The sequence below is a fragment of the Hydra vulgaris genome, chromosome 02, assembly GCF_038396675.1.
Source record: "Hydra vulgaris chromosome 02, alternate assembly HydraT2T_AEP".
Lineage (NCBI taxonomy): Eukaryota > Metazoa > Cnidaria > Hydrozoa > Anthoathecata > Hydridae > Hydra > Hydra vulgaris.
This window is the reverse complement of record NC_088921.1, coordinates 61212916-61230881: the sequence shown is the minus strand read 5'-3', so window position 1 is coordinate 61230881 and position 17966 is coordinate 61212916. Positions and strand designations below refer to the sequence as shown.

The 17966-nt window shown below is 26.5% G+C and overlaps 2 protein-coding genes across 2 annotated transcripts in view; both read left to right on the top strand.

The window, feature by feature from the left end:
* LOC100204253 (serine/threonine-protein kinase 38-like) overlaps positions 1-17966 on the top strand; it is a 62222-nt gene that overhangs the window by 25319 nt on the left and 18937 nt on the right. Inside the window, exons 5-8 of the mRNA XM_065791604.1 lie at positions 1692-1815; positions 1899-2016; positions 17638-17674; positions 17852-17954. Coding sequence (XP_065647676.1) covers positions 1692-1815; positions 1899-2016; positions 17638-17674; positions 17852-17954 — 382 coding nt within the window. The remainder of the gene's footprint in view (positions 1-1691; positions 1816-1898; positions 2017-17637; positions 17675-17851; positions 17955-17966) is intronic.
* LOC136077081 (uncharacterized) lies at positions 5745-8557 on the top strand. Its single transcript, XM_065791602.1, has 3 exons — positions 5745-5892; positions 5974-6461; positions 6568-8557. Exons 1-3 carry the CDS (start codon positions 5793-5795, stop codon positions 8440-8442), a joined length of 2463 nt encoding a protein of 820 aa, XP_065647674.1. The 5' UTR covers positions 5745-5792; the 3' UTR covers positions 8443-8557.

Here is a 17966-nt window from a genome sequence, read left to right as displayed (position 1 = left end):
GCTAAAAACCATTATAATTATATAAACACTTTTATTATGGAATCTTTAATTGTTGTAATTGTTAATTGCTGTTACATTAAGAATGTTAATTGTTGTTACATTAAGAATGTTAATTGTTGTTACATTAAGAATGTTAATTGTTGTTACATTAAGAATGTTAATTGTTGTCTTTATTTATCAAATTTTCTATTAAGTACTTAAAGTTGTTAATGAATGAATAAAAGCTAGTACCAAAAGAAAATGCTTGTCTAAAGAATTTTCAATAACAAATTTATAAGTTTTCACGACAATGCTTATTATGTTTGTAACATTAAAATTATGTTTGTAACGAATAAAAAATCAAATATTTTATCTAATGAGCAATTTGTTGAATGAATAAGCATATAGCTTGCGCAAATAACCTAAAGTTTTCGTAAAAAGCTGTTTAGAGGGGTAGAATAAAGTCAAAGTAAAAAAATTTCATTTTCTTATTTTGATTTTATTCTATACCTCTATTTTGTATTGACCTTTTTATTTTGTATTGACCTTTGTATGGAATAATGTTGGTATATTTAAGCTGGATCTTTTAATAATGTTTTTTTTTCATTTAAAAAAGGCCTAAAAATAGATGTAATAGAATGTAAAATGGAGTTAGGCGTGCTGTAACTGCATAGCTTGAGCCTCTAATCAATTTTCGTAAGTTTGCACCTCTTTTTAACTTCTAGAAATACTACCATGGTTGCTAACATAAAGTATTAATTCTTGTTCCACCAACCAAAACACAATCTAACCTTTCCTTTCATTCAGGAATCCTTGCATCTTTTATCTGTATCTGTTTCTTAATGCTCAAAAAATGTATTATTATTATTATTTTTTTTTTTTCATCAAACATCTTCAATTAATTTTATATTTTTTTGACATATTTTTTTTGTTTTTTTAATTCTTTGTAACTTTCAAGTTAAAAGTTACAAAGAAATAAAAAGTATAATTAAAGTAAAGGATTCACTTTTTTTTTTTTATTTCAAAAATATGGAGATAAGTTTTGGTAATGAATTTATGGGAATTTAAAATTAATGTCTTGCTGGGAGGGTCAGTGTTGCTTTTAATGGAAAAATGACTTAAGTATGACTAACTAACAGGGAAAAGTAATAATTAAAAAAAAAAAAATTTTGGTACAATTTTTGATAAACTCAATAACTATTATGTTGAATTGAAAGAAAGAAGTTTAAAGTTTTTCTGAATTTTTTTTTATAAATTATCATTTATTTTGTAAACTAGGGATATATTTCATATTTTAAAGAATGTGGCAATAGAGTGCTTTGTCCTGCTATTATAGAATTTTAAAAATGAGGGGTTTTCAAAAAATGTCTTGCTTGGAAGATTAACCTTTTTATAAAAAAATAAGACAAAAATATGCCAATTTAAAAAAGTTTTTTTAAAAAAAAGGTTATAAAAATTATAAATAAGAAAAAGATTATAAAAATTACAACTTTAAAAAGAATATCTTTTGATTAAATTTTTTAATAACTTAAGTATTTTTTTAGTAGCATTTTAATGAAGTTCCATTTTTATTATTAAAAAAATTTTTGAATAATGTCTAATGTAAGTTTTATTAAAAGTTTTTTTTTACCCAAGTCTCCCTTTATGTATTTATTTTTATGACTTATTTTACCAAATCAAAATCAAGTTTTTAAGTTTATCTTTTAAAATAGGTTGCACATGTTAGAGCTGAAAGAGATATTCTTGCTGAATCAGATAACTCTTGGGTAGTTAAAATGTATTATTCATTTCAAGATGTGAGCTGTTTGTATTTAGTTATGGAGTTTCTCCCTGGAGGTTTAACATTTATATTTGTTTTTGTTATCAATAAAACTAATTTTGAATCAATTTTATTTTCAAATATTCTTTTATGTTAACAGGTGATCTGATGACATTACTTATACGCAAAGACACATTCACTGAGTCGCAAACGCAGTTTTATATGACTGAATCAATATTAGCTATTAATTTTATACATTCACTAGGATTTATACACAGGTAAATTCTTTTTTTTTTAATATTTTTACACAAGTAAAATCTTTTTTTTTAATACATTTGCTAGGGTTTATACACAGGTAAATTTATTAAACATAAAAACCATCCATCGGATTTATATTCAGTTAATGTTATAAAACATAAAAAAACCATCCCTACCACCTAACCGTTTCAATATATTTTTCATAAATATTTGTTGTCTTCAAAGTAACAACTTTCTTGCTCTTTGTGAGACTAATTTAAATTCATCTGTTCCTTCTTCAGATCTCAGTATTGAATAGTACTATCTACCCTTGGCTCATGGGTATACTTACGTGTCAATTCAACTATTTGTCAAGAAATCAGACTTAAATTCTCTGGCCATTCTTTTATGTGCTTCAGCTTAGCACCTCTTCACTCTATTACCTTTCTCTTTGTTCTTTACCATTCTGCACTGTTTTAAATGCCCTTTCTTGTTTCCCCTCTGCCAATATTGTTGTTAATGGTGACTTTTATGCTCATTACACTGAGTGGCTCTAACACCACTAACCGCAAAAGCCCATATTAAATATTCTCAATTTAGTAAATTTTGAATCTTATCTCAGAAATTAGGGTCTAGAGACTTTTGGAAAGTCTTCAACAGCGTCATTAACAAGGGCAGGTCTAACATTTCATTTTTATTTATAAGTTAATAAGATCATTATTACCTCTCCCAAGTATAAGGCTAAATTATTTGCAAAAAACTTTTCTTCTAATTTGACTCTTGAGTCTATTGGCTACACTCTTCCTTCTATTCCAGTTAAACAGGTTAACCCGTTGTTAGACATTCGAATCACTCCAGCTTCCATTGCTAAAGTCATATCTCATGTGAGCTCTTCTATGGTTTGTGGTCCAGACCATATTTCTGTCATAATCTTGCAAAAGTGTTCTCCAGAACTCTCTTCAATTCTCTCTAAACAACTTAGTAAGTATTTGACTGAATCTTGTTTTCCTGCCTTCTGGTAAATAGCATCTGTGCATCCAATTTTTAAAAACTCTAGAGAAAATTCTGACCCTATCAACTATTATCCCTTTAGTCTTCTATCTCTTATTAGCAAGGTTTTTCGATTTTAGCATGCTGGTCTCCATAACCTTGCTTGATGGTGTTTCTAGGAAGAACTATTTGAAATTATCAAATTGTTTCTTTCAAACCCTTATTAAAGTCATCCTATTCAAGGTTGACACTCTTCTTTATTTCCATTACCTTCTAGGGTACCTCAAGGTTCTATCTTTGGTCCTGTTTTGTTTCTTGTCTACATTAATGATCCTTCTCACAGTCTTACATCTAAAGTGGCTCTAATTGCTGATTAATCACATTTATACTCCTGTCTTGACAGAAGGTCTTCTCTTTTCGATTGTTTAGACATATTACAAATTATTTTTAAAAATTCAAAAGTTTTCTTAAACATTTATTAACAAAGCTATTAACAACAACTCTTTCATTTAAATGCCATATTCTGAGTAATTTTCCTGAGTAATTTTCCTTAGTGACTGCAGCCTCGGTTTATTTCTCATAATGTTCTAATTATTGTGTTATTTATTTACAATGTTATGAATTTACAATGGTGATATTGCTTGAATAGAAGCTTTAACAAAATACGAAACATAAATTATTTAAATATTATTTTGTCTATATTAAGTTTTTTTTAACAATTTTTGCCTTTTTAAATATATACGCAGTTTAGCCACAATAGATTATCATCTTTGTTTTTATTGTACATTAAATTATCAACAATAAATTGTATTATAAACATAATGATTGCAATATATCAAGACATATACTACAACATATCAAGGTATATACTACTTATAGTCAAAATTAGTTTGTAGTTTTTGTCTAAAGCCAAACATATATACGGAATGTTTCTGATTATTTTTATTTTTTCCAAAAATTCAGAAATAAAGTTAAAAAAGATATATTTGATTAATATAGTACCAATGGTTAAAACAATTTAAGATGATGAATAAAATTAAAGAAAATTTTGAACAAATTTTATATATTCGATGATATTTTTATTCACAAAGGCGAGAAATGAATGAACTTTTATAATAATGTAGAATGCCAAAAAAAAAAGATTCTTTTTACTATCCCTGGAATGAAGAAGGAACAAAATAAAAGTTGATTGGAAATATCAAAATTTATCAAAAATATCAAAAACCATCCAAATATCATAATTTTTGTTTCTTGAAAAAGCCATATCCAGGACCATTGAGGCGAATGGTCTGCACAGCTTGCCGGTCCATTTTAGACCGGCTATTTATAGTTTAAACAAATTCTCCTCCAACAAGGCTGCAAGCAACCACTAATTAAGTTGGAAGTTAATAGAAACCAAAAAAAAAAATTTTAAAAACAAGAAAGTGGTTGATAGCAGACTTAAAAAGCAAGAAAGTGGTTGATAGCAGACTTAAAAAGCAAGAAAGTGGTTGATATCCCTAAGGAGGTGAATTAACAAACAAAGAAACAAAAAAACAAAAAAAATCAGCATTCACTAAAACGATAAGTTATGACTCTTAGTTAAATTTTTTTTTTTATGCAAAAATTTATAAACAACCAAATTTGGAAAGTTAATTTCTAAAGTTATTAAAATAAGAATACTTTTAGTGTGCAATTAGTGTTTGGTGTTACATTAGCCTTAAAAATTGCATCACAGCAATAATAAATCAAACAAATAAAGTAAGTAGTTATAAAGCAAATAAATAGTTTTTGCTGACTCATTTGCATTTAACAATTTAATGCACGTGTAAAGGTTCAAACCAGTTGATTGACTTCTTAAGATGCTCATTTTATTTGAGGATCTTTGAAATGATGAGATCTAATCTTTTTAAAAGTCATTCAAGAATATCAAGTATCATTTAAATTAATTGAACCAATATGTTTGATTTGAAGTTTTTTTTTAGTAAAGTCTAGGTAAGTTTCTATGCACATTTTTAAATTTTAAAAACGTGTTAAAAGCTGTAGTCAAATTGTCAAAACAAAGTATTATTTGCATGGTCATATAATGGTGTGTGATCACAAGTCTTTGTATATATATATATATATATATATATATATATATATATATATATATATATATATATATATATATATATATATATATATATATATATATATATATATATATATATATATATATATATATATATATATTAGAGGTAGTCATTTTGAGGGAATTTTTGAAAACGAAGTACATACCCAGCTAAAGTTGGAGCAAATATGCTAAAACTTAGTCAAAAATTTTTTTAGGTCAATCGGGTGACTTTTAAGTCCCCCTCAAGACTAAAGTTGTTAAGAAATTGTTCTTCAAAAAAGGAAAAATAGGGTGTGTTTAGGGTGTTTGAGGGGGACTTAAATGAAAAAATTATCTCCATTTTTTTTTTTTTTTTTGTTACTTGCTATCTATATTTTCATTTTAAAAGGGTATGTCATCATGTTTTTTACATATTCTTGGTTAAAACGATATATACGAAAGGAAAAAATGAAAATTTTATGTTACGCACGGTTATGAAAATCGGCAACAATAAAAAAATTCTAATAAAATAATGCAGAAGAAAATGTGCTGAAGATCCTGCACTGTATGTTTTAAGTCACTAAGCGTTTTTATAAACAAATTGTACGTGAAATTGTGTTACATTATTTTATTTTTGTAAATAACTTTCGTATTTACTTGATTGTTATTAATCGAATTACAATATAAAGTAAAATTGAATTGAAGTTTTTAACTAATTACAAATCATTAAATCTATTTAGATTGAATACAAAAATGGAAAAAAAAATTGTAAAAGATATTGGGAAGAGAAGGTTTCTCAGATCAAGCAAAAGCAAACTTTTTATCATAAATGAGGCTAAACCAGCTATTACATGTACATATCTAATTTAAAAAAATTGTTTTGAATTTTAAACTTTTTGTTAAAAATTAGAATATTGATTTTTTTTTTCTTAAGGTCTTCAACTCCCTACTGGAATGGATATTCTTCAACACATTGCCTACAGAAGATCACTACTTCCTCATAATGTTAAGAAGTCAACAATTTTATCATGCCCTCCTAACAAGATTCAGGGTTACAAGAGATGTGAAGTAGATGATTGTGAATGCATTTTAGGATTAATTAAAAGACCATGGCTTAAAGCGGGATTTCAAGTAATGTCAGATAAAAATATTATCAAGAACCTAATGAAGATGGACAAGAAGTATTCAGATTTGAGTAGAAATAAATACAGAGGATCAGCTAGAGACAAGGTTAATCAAGGGGAGTTTATTTCATTTTTGAAAAAGCTGTTTTGGATTGGTTCTACAGATTTAAAGAACCAAATTAGGAAGGATAAAAAACGCTCAGATAAAGATAAGCACGATGATTTAACTTTTTTAAAAGACCAGGAAGGACCGAGACATTTTAGTTTGGGATCAGAAGATAGAAAATTTAGCAAAAAGGTTTTATGTTGTTTTTAGTGGGTTAATTTGACCTTTTTATTAAAATTTGCTAATTTAACATACATTATTTGTTAATACACATATACCATGTTAAAGTAAATTTTAGGTTTCTGAAGGTGTGAGGAAGAGGACAAGGCTAGAAGACGAATCTCCTAAGATTGACGCTACCTCAGAATTAGACTTGAGTTTCACTGACACTAGCGCTGATTCTGATTCAGAATTCGAACCCGAAGTTTGGCATCATAGAAGAGCAGATGATTGTAACATTACTGCCAAAGTCCCTATGAATATTTTTGATGGAAATGTATCTATCATAGCTACAGCAAATGATATCTCCCCGAATGTCTTACAAAAAGTAACTGGAGCAATTCTTCAAGATTGTGGAGTTGATATCGCAAAATGCAAAGCCAGTGCTTCAACTGCATTAAGGAAGATGAAAAAAACTGCTAAGGATACTGCAGAAATTGCTAAATTAGATATAAAGAAGGCCGTGGAAAAAAGCCGTTATCCCTGTATAATTCATTTTGACGGAAAGACTTTGTTTGAAATGAATCAGGGAAAAAGACTGAAGAATGAAAGATTAGCTGTGCTCGTTAATATTGAGGGGGTGTCGCATCTTCTTGGAGTACCTGCCTTGCCGTCTTCTTCAGGTGAAGATATGTATATAGGAATCATGAAAATACTAGAAGAATATGACCTCATTTCAAAAGTATGCGGAGTATGCTTTGATACAACTTCAAGTAATACTGGTTCTAAGAAAGGATCACTTATTAGGATTGCAAAAGAGGTAGACAAATACCTTCTTCTACTAGCATGTAGGCATCATATCATTGAGCTTAGAATGGTTCATTTCTGTGAAGCAGTGATAAAAGAGAGTAGCGTAGGGCCTGAAAATCCCTTATTCGTAAAGTTCAAACATATGTTTGAGAACCCTAAATTCAAATACGACAAAAATAACCTGACCTCTTTTGATTGGAAAACCGTTGAAGGAACAGTTTTGAATGAAGCTGCAAAGAAAACTTTAGATTACTGTGAGACCTATATTACTAAAAAACACAATATGAGGAATGACCGAAGAGAGTTGGCTGAACTAACCATGCAGTATTTATCCCCTTCTGCACATTTCAAGTTAAAGAAAACTGGAGCTGTTCATCATGCTAGGTTTTTAGGCAAGAGTTTATACTATCTTAAACTTCAGCTTTTGTGCAAGCAACTGACATTTGTGCAAGAAAATGATAATCTACGCGAAGATTTAAAACTCATCTGCGAGTTCATAGTATGTTTTTACACAAGGTGGTACCTTCAAGCACATAAAGCGGTTCAATCTCCTGCGTCTGATCTTGATGCAATCTTTCAGATGAATGAGTATAAGAAAGTTTGCTCCAATCCGGAGGCAGTAGACGCTGTGTTAGCATCTCTTTATAAGCATACATGGTATCTTGATTCAACAATAATTCCCTTGGCTCTTTTGGATAAAAATATTTCTATGGATAAAAAAACAGCCATTGCAGATGCTTTGCTTTCCTTTCAAATGCCGGATCCAGACTTTTTTAAACATAGAAGCAAAGAACGAATAGACGAGATTAATATCATAAATAATATGAAGGTACCAACTCTCTCTCTTTTGGTTAATGAGTTTTCATATTTAATTTTTTCAATGATAGGGTTGGATAATCAGAGAGTGAGAGACTGGTTGTCACTTCCACCCCAATATTGGCACACCCAGTCTTCGTTTAAGAATTTTGAAAACTTTGCCAAAATGTTAATTGTTGTCAATGATCATTCTGAACGAGCAATCGGAATGATGCAGCAGTTTGTGCAAAGATACGAAAATGAAGATGACAAGCAGAACAGACTTTTAACCGTCGACAAAGTAAGGTCAACTTTCAAAGTTTTTGGTGTGGGAAAAAGTAATATTACAAAAAAAAAACTATCAGAAAGCCTGATGTCACTCTCTAAACTAAAAAAGAGGAAATTGTAGACTTAGGAAATTGTTGTTCATTTTAAAATACTTATTTCAATTAATGCATAATTTTTGTCTTGATAGTATTTGTAAAGATTTTTATTAAATGGTAAATTACTTGTTTAGTTCAAAATAGTTTGTTTTTTTGGTTGATAACATAATTTGATGATTTCATAACCACTTACGTAACTTAAACTTTTCATTTTTTGATTTCTTAAATATCGTTTTAACCAAGAATATGTAAAAAAAAATGATGACATACCCTTTTAAAATGAAAATATAGATAACAAATAACAAACAAACAAAAAAAAATGGAAATAATTTTTTCATTTAAATCCCCCTCAAACACCCTAAACACACCCTATTTTTCCTTTTTTGAAGAACAATTTCTTAACAACTTTAGTCTTGAGGGGGACTTAAATGTCACCCGATTGACCTAAAAAAATTTTTGACTAAGTTTTAGCATATTTGCTCCAACTTTAGCTGGGTATGTACTTCGTTTTCAAAAATTCCCTCAAAATGACTACCCCTAATATATATATATATATATATATATATATATATATATATATATATATATATATATATATATATATATATATATATATATATATATATATATATATATATATATATATATATATATATATATATATATATATATTTATATATATATATATATATATATACACAAATATATATATATATATACACAAATATATATATATATATATATACACAAATATATATATATATATATACACAAATATATATATATATATATATATACACAAATATATATATATATACACAAATATATATATATATATACACAAATATATATATATATATATATACAAATATTATTTGCATGGTCATATAATGGTGTGTGATCACAAGTCTTTGTATATATATATATATATATATATATATATATATATATATATATATATATATATATATATATATATATATATATATATATATATTTTTATATATATATATATATTTATATATATGTATTATATTAATGATAATATATATATATATATATATATATATATATATATATATATATATATATATATATATATATATATATATATCATTAAACCTTTGCATGGTCTTCAAAAAGATTTAACCATAAGCAATTCTTTTAAATCAATCGCTACACTCTTACAAAAATCGGTTTTTCAAAAAACCAAATTTGAATATCTAGAAAACCAATTTATTCTGGTTTTACAGAAAACCAAATTATTTTGGTTTTCTGAAAAACCAATTTGAATATCCAGATAATCAAACTAAGTTGGTTTTCTAGAAAACTGACACTATTTGGTTTTCTGGATAATCAAAATTGGTTTGTTTATTGGGGCAAGCCGTAAAACCAAAAATTGGTTTTTAGGCAATATTGATATAAGTAATATTTTATGTCAAAATGCTTAACACGAAATGTAATTTTCAATGCATTTATGATTACTTTACAAAACTTAACTTCATGAGTTTTGTTTTGCAGAATAGGAATGTTTGGCCAGAGATTTCAATTTAATACAAAAAATAAGTTTAATAATTTATTAACATATTTATATATATTTTTCATACATATTTATATACATTATATAAATAAATGGTGTTATATATAAATCGTATTCTATATAGAAATTTTATGTGCTATGGAACATATTAATATACAACTATATCATTTGAAAAAGAAAAAAATTCTCTATAAAAACAACTAAAAGTTTGTAAGCAAGTTCAAAAAATAAACTTGGTTTAAAAAAAGGTTTTGAATCAAATTAATAACATTAGTATATTATTGAGTTTTATAATTTATATTACAAGTTCATACAACTAGCAATGTTTTGAATGTTGCCAGGAAGTTTACTATTTCGTTCCAAAACGTAATGCTCTAGAAAAGACAAGGTTTTTTGGAGTTTCTTTGGATATGCGATATCAAAAATATAATATGAACAGATGACAAGACTCAAGCCACAAGTTATATCAGGAACAGAATTGCTTACTGTCACCCCGTCAACTACAAGACTTATTTGTGTTGGATTTATAGCATCACCCTCAATTTTCAGAGCTGGGGTAGGATAGATTGGATCCTAATAAAGAGAAGCATAATATTAACAAATATTGAAAATTGCATTAGTTAACTTTATTTAATAATAATAATAATAATAATAATAATAATATATATATATGCAAATAATTAGAATAAAAAAATATAAGTTTAAATATAAGTTTTTTCATTGTTGCTAAAAATAGAAAAATAAAATACAAAATTTGAGTAAGAATTAAATAATTTTAATGTTAAATTAACAATTATTACCATCACTAATCTCATCCAGTACCTCATTGCACAATGTTTTCCATCTAGCTAACAGAGGTTTTTTTAAATCTATCAACTTCTTTTTTCCCTACTTCATTCTACCCAATAATAACAAGCAGTTATTATTAATCTCTTTATTTGTAATAGCTCTTGCTGCTGTAAAAAGCTAAAAATAAAACAAAGAAAACAATATCACAAAGCCGCTAAATAAAGAAAGCAAAATTTACTCCCACCCTAACATTGCAGGGCAATTCTAGTAGTCTTTGGGAAGCGATACCCCAGAGCAGCATGAATAAAAACACAGACTAATAAAAAATTGAATTAATACAGAAATTTTAATCTTGATTTTCCCACGCCAACGAAGAAGAAAAAAATCCAACTAATAGTCTTATTTAGTTTATAATTTTAATTTTGTTATGTATTTTATATATAATTTATATTTATTTAAAGAATATTTCTTTATAAAAGCAATATAACAAATGAAATTTCAGGATTTGTGTTAAATAAGATAATTATTGCTCATATCATGAATGTTGCAATTCAACATTAACAGAGCAATATAAATATAAAATAAATAATAAACCACTTACAACTTTTTCATGGTAAAGTGCTGGGAATTTATTTAGGACATCCAAAGTTCTTTCATATTGACATGTATATTTTAATGCCTTAATTGACAAGACAATCTGGTGAGCCAAAAATTCTTTATCAGGTCACAGTTTTTGACACTCATCAACCATGCTTTTTATAACATCTTGAGTTATACCATCATCCACGTTCTATAATATAATAATTAAAATATGGTAATTTTTTCATATAAACATGTATTATATATGCAGCGAAATCATGCTTACCTTATCACTTGAGTGATGGCAGTGACGTTTTGCTGAGTACAGATTAGTAGATTCATTCAGCAAATCAGCGTTACGCTTACAATCAGAATTAATTCTAGAGTACTTTATCTTAAACTGTGCATCTTGCTCATCATTTAGAAAAGGGTGTCTAGCTCATTTAAATTTTGCCTTCAACAAATGCACAAGAAGTTCCTGACAATAGAATAAAAGAAAACTTCTTTAGCTATATAATTTTGTAACATCATTGATATTATTAGTTTTAATTATACAGTTAAATACTCACAGAGCCATTGCAGTGATGAGGTTTTAGAGAAGGATACCTTAGGAAAAGCTTATTTGCTATTTCGTAGAAGTTACTTATACATGGAAATCTATAAAGCATTCACTTTGGTGAAAAGCAATAAAATATTTCATTTCAATTTTTATTATTATTGAAGAGATAGTTATATGTTAAGAAATATAAAATTTTTATTATTATTGAAGAGATAGTTATATGTTAAGAAATATAAAATTTTTATTATTATTGAAGAGATAGTTATATGTTAAGAAATATAAAATTTTTATTATTATTGAAGAGATAGTTATATGTTAAGAAATATAAAATAGCAACATTTTGCCAACTTTAATACTGATGATAAATAATGCTTATTTTCAAAATTTGAAAATAATACTACTTTAACATATAATTTAAACAGTAATTAAAATAATTACAACCCATACTGTTTCTTCATGATATCAAAAAGAAAATCCATAATGTACTCCTTTAGTTTTTATCTTTTTGGAAGACTAAAGTTAATTTCTTTTCTTTCCACAGCAGCAAGGAGAAGAGGGGGCAATGTCAGTTTATCTGACAGAATACTAAAAATAATGTTCAGGACATTAAATTGAAGACCTTAGTGCTAAAAGTCACACAAAAAAAGTTGAAAGAAGTCACACAAAATAAGTCACACAAAAAGAGTTGAAAGAAAATATATTTCAATCAATATTGTTATATGTTCTTTTTTCTTTTGAAAATTGATAAAAATTTAATTAAATTATAATTCATTAGTTGTTTAAATATTATATTTACTGATTTTTATTTATTGCTTTTATTCATAAATTTAAATTTCAAAAACAAGAAGACTATCCAAAAAAAAGATTACAATGTTTTCTCTTAACTTTTTTTGTGTGACTTAAGTACTTTTAGCACTAAAGTCTTCAATTATGCACTAACTTTTTATGTTATAGAGCCCTAATAGTGTAAAAGTATGTGTGCACACACAAAATCTTGGCTAAATACATTGTATCAATTTAATTATTTTTTCGTTTAATAATATAACACTTTAGATGAGATAACATTTAAGGAAAAATAAACAAAGTTATAAATGTTTACAAATAAACAAAACATAACTTACTAATGTTCATAAATGGCTGGTGCCTCATCACAAACATGTGACATTGTAAAACTTACATTACAAGAGTTTAATGTAGGTGATGAAGATCTTACACATATAACGTTCTTTGATTCTAATTCTTTCTTAAAAACGATATATATATAAATATATATATATATATATAAATATATATATATATATATATATATATATATATATATATATATATATATATATATATATATATATATATATATATATATATATATATGTTATAAATATATATATATATATATATGTTATAAATATATATATATATATACATATATATCAGGGATGCGGAGTCCCAAAAAGGACTCCGGATTTAAAAGTCACAAACAGATTACTTTATGCTAGGTTTTGGTATCCAGGAGCTCTAAAAATATAAATAAGTTTTTGGACTATAATAGAAAAAAAAATTAAGACTTTTAGGTTAGAGAAACAATTGTTTTTTGAACCCGGAGTCCTTAGGTATAATGGCGGCAAGGACTCCAGGACTCCGGGCTTAAAAACAATAAGTTTCAGGTCATTATATCTCATGAACTTTTTTCCTATAGCAGATCATAAGTCAACAATCATGTTTAGAGCTTCTGGACACTACAGACTCGGAAAAAGTAGAGATATAAAGCCAGAGTTCTTTTGGGACTCCGCATCCCTGATATATATATATATATATATATATATATATATATATATATATATATATATATATATATATATATATATATATATATATATATATATATATATATATTAGGGGGTTGATTTTTCAACTTTTTGTTTTAAAAATCAATGGGTATATTTTTAAAAGCTGACATTTTTATATTTATTTATAAAAATGTATACCTTAAGACATTTGATTGCAAAAATGTCACCCGTAAATATGAAATTGTAATATGAAAATAAAAAATTGTAAATGTTTTTTAACAATTTTTAATGTGTAGCACAAAGATATTGTAATTATAATAATTACAATATCATTGGTGTAGCGTGATACAAATAAACAATCATATAAGTATATAAGTTTGAGTATACATTGTTTGAATGCATCCGATGTTATCAATTTCTGCAAGCACAAGATTGAATTATTGTCATTAGCAGTCAAGATAAACGTGTTCCAATCAAGGTGATTTTTTGTGTTTACTAGATTTCATTTTAATTTTGCATATAACTTAAAATTATTTCAATTTACTTTATATTTCAGAATGTCCAGAATAAGCTCCGAGATAGCTGAAAAACCTGAAAATATCAAAGCCTGGACAAAAAATCTAGTCCACTTTGAGAAATCAAAATCAACAAGATCTCACATACACAAAGTTTTGCAGCCACTTGGCATTATGAATAAAATGCCAAAAGCTTATTCTGTTATTGGTCGGTATAATTACTTATCAAATTTAGAGAAGTCAGTGTATTCCAGATGTAAAATGGTTGGCGCAGAATTATCTGATTTATGGCTTAAACTGAGTTTACCAAAAATTAATGAAAGGTCTATAACAAAAAAAGTAGAAATTCTTATTAAGAAATATCATTCTGTTCAAAAATCCAAACAATGTTTTGAAGAAAAGTGGGATTATTTATTTGATATAACCAAAGTGAATGGTAACTGGCTTAGCAATGAAGATAAAGAATTTTATATATTACAGGTGAAAACTGATGGTCAAGCTGGTTATTGCACATCAAAAATTGTTAAAGTACATCCATCTAAAGTTGGCAAGAAGAGAACTATCATAGCTGAAACAGGTACAGTAGAGGTCATTGATGACAATAAAGGAGACAATGAACAAGATGATGAGCAAGATTCTGATTATAATCCGCCAGGCAAAAAAATAAAGAGAAAATATGAGAACACCACTGTTGCTGTTAACTTAGTTAAGAAGTCAAAACTAAGTATTAAGTGATCAGCAGAAGTTTGCAAAAATTTATCTGAATGTGGTGTTAATGTGCAAGCACCATCCAAATCTGGGGTTTATAGAGCTACAATGTCAGAAGCTCAAAAAATGGAAAAGCATATGATTAATCATTTAAAAAATGATGATTGGGTGTTGCATTTTGATGGTAAAAGAATTTCCGGGATTGAGTATCAAGTCTTGATTTTAAAAAATGCAGAAAAGGAGGTCAAGTTAGCCATTTTGAAACTGGGTGATGGTAAATGGGTGATGGTATTTACAGTGGAATAGCTGAAGTGCTAGATAAATTTCAACTATGGAGTAGTATTAAAGTTATAATATCTGATACCACAAGTGTTAATACTGGAAGTAAAAATGGAGTTGTAAGCCAACTTCAAAGAGAATTTAAAAGAAAAAATCTTGAACCAGTTCAATTTATTGGTTGTCAGCATCATGTGTTAGACACAATTTTGAAGCATTCCATGAATGAAATTTTAGATGAAGGAAAAAGCTCATCACCAGAAATACATTACAAATTTATTGTAAACCTGCAAAAAAACTATGAAAATTTAAAATCAAACTTTAGGCAAGGTGAAAAAATTTGTAAAGTAAAGACTAATAAATGGAGAGATGATATGGACTTTTTGTTTGAGTTGGTACAAAGTTACTGATACATGAAGGTGAATGGTAGCTATCCGGCCATAAAATTCAAAAGTCTGCCATCATTGAACAATGCCAGATGGAATTCAAAAGCAATCTATGCTCTTCTGGCATATATTTTAAATGAGTCGAATAATAATCAACTTCGCATGGTTTGTGACTTCATTACATCAGCCTGGTCTGATATATGGTTTTCTGACATGCAATACTCAGAACATAGTTTTAACAATTTAGAGCAAGCAATAACTTCAACTACAGCCATGAAAACCTTGAAAACATTTTGGTCCCAGAGCCCAGTCGCATACAAGGAATTCGAGATCTAATATCTGTGCGGAAAGAGCCATAAAAACTATGCAAGAAATTTATGCAAAAGATATTGACAAGATGAACTTCAGATTTATTCTGCACAACAACTTTTAAATTGCACAAACAATTGATCTTTGTATATTAATGAACAGAAAGTTTTGTAAAAATAAATTGCTATTTTTCTGTTAATTTGTCGATTTTTACGTTATATTTTTTTATTTACGGGGGACATTTTTGAAACTTTAGTCAGTAAAACTTTTGCAATTGGTAATCTCATGTAGAATGTCAGATTTTGGCACTATACCCATGTATAGTTGTAAAAAAATCAACCCCCTAATATATATATATTTATGTTATAAATATATATACATATATATATATATATATATATATATATATTTATTCACATATATATATATATATATATAATATATATATATGTATATATATATATATATATATATATATATATATATATATATATATATATATATATATATATAATATATATATATAATATATATATATATATATATATATATATATATATATATATATATATATATATATATATATATATATATATGTATATATATATATATATATATATGTATATATATATAAATATATATATATATATATATATATACATATATATATATATATATATATATATATATATATATATATATATATATATATATATATATATATATATATATATATATATATATATATATATATATGTTGGCTATATCATCAAACAGTTTACAAACATAGTTTAATTTCTTTCAGATTTTTTTTTTTTTGAAATGTCAAAAGGATATTATGATATATTGCTACCAGGGATGCGGAGTCCGGCTTTATATCTCTACTTTTTCCAAGTCTGTAATGTCCAGAAGCTCTAAACATGCTTGTTGACTTATTATCTGCTCAAAAAATGATTGTTCCTCTAACCTAAAAGTCTTAATTTTTTTCCTATTAGTTGTCCATAAACTTATTTATTTTTTTAGAGCTCCTGGATACCAAAAACTAGGATAAAGTAATCTTTTTGTGACTTTCAAATCCTTAGTCCTTTTTGGGACTCCACATCCCTGATTGCTACACAATAATTAATTTAAATAATTAGTAAAAAGATATTTGATGCCATTAGTTTAATAAAATAATTGAACAAGTTGTCTTGGAGTAAAATTGAATATAGAATACAGCACTCTTCAGCAATACTATAACTAACAAAGAAATGACAGAAATGAAGTTGCGCGCCGGTTTAAAACAAATATGGAAGCTATAAACCAACAACCAATTAAAATTAAAGATGAAAGATGAAATTCTAGAAAACCAAAACAAAAAAAATTTATGCGTTAATTTTTTTAAAAACTAATAATTTTTCAAATTTGAATTGTTGAAAAATCAATTTATTTTCGTTTCTCTTGCGAAAAACCAAATCATTTTTTGGATATGCCGTAAAACCTTTGGGTTTTCTGTGAAACTGATCGATTTTCTAGATAACCAATTAAGAACCAATTTTTGTAAGAGTATAATAATAAATCAGATTGAAAAACTTACGAAAGAATTTTTTTTTTTAATGATTACCTGTCTAAACCAAAATCCTCATTGATAAATTATAAAATCTCTAAAGTATTATTGGTTTTTTAATTATTAAAAACTAATGTTACCTTTATTATTTATGTTTTGTAGTTTTGTAATTGGTTAAAAACTAATATTTTATTGGACTTCATATTTTAATTAATTTTTATCATTAGGGACATAAAGCCAGACAACTTGTTGTTAGATGCAAGGGTATTGCTTAGTTTTTATTACTTTGTTTTTTCTATTTTGTTTAAATAGTTATCAATTTATACTTTAGAAAGTTTTACTTCACTACTTTTCAATTTTTGTGTAAGGTTTCTTCATTTTTAAGAATTGTAATAGGTTGCTTACTTTTATTACATTAAGTTTTAAATATATTTTGTGCAGGGTCATATCAAACTTTCAGATTTTGGCTTGTGTACTGGGTTGAAAAAAGCTCATCGTACTGATTTTTATAGAGGAATAACACCTGCTGCAGTTGGTGATTTATGTAAGTAAAGCG

What these genes read in the sequence shown, in the direction of transcription:
- LOC136077081 (XM_065791602.1), top strand. Translation starts at nt 5,793, where the DNA reads ATGGAAAAAAAAATTGTAAAAGATATTGGGAAGAGAAGGTTTCTCAGA. An exon ending in GGCTAAACCAGCTATTACAT is followed by an intron (nt 5,893 to 5,973) that starts GTACATATCTAA and finishes TTTTTTCTTAAG; the next exon opens with GTCTTCAACTCCCTACTGGA. An exon ending in ATAGAAAATTTAGCAAAAAG is followed by an intron (nt 6,462 to 6,567) that starts GTTTTATGTTGT and finishes AGTAAATTTTAG; the next exon opens with GTTTCTGAAGGTGTGAGGAA.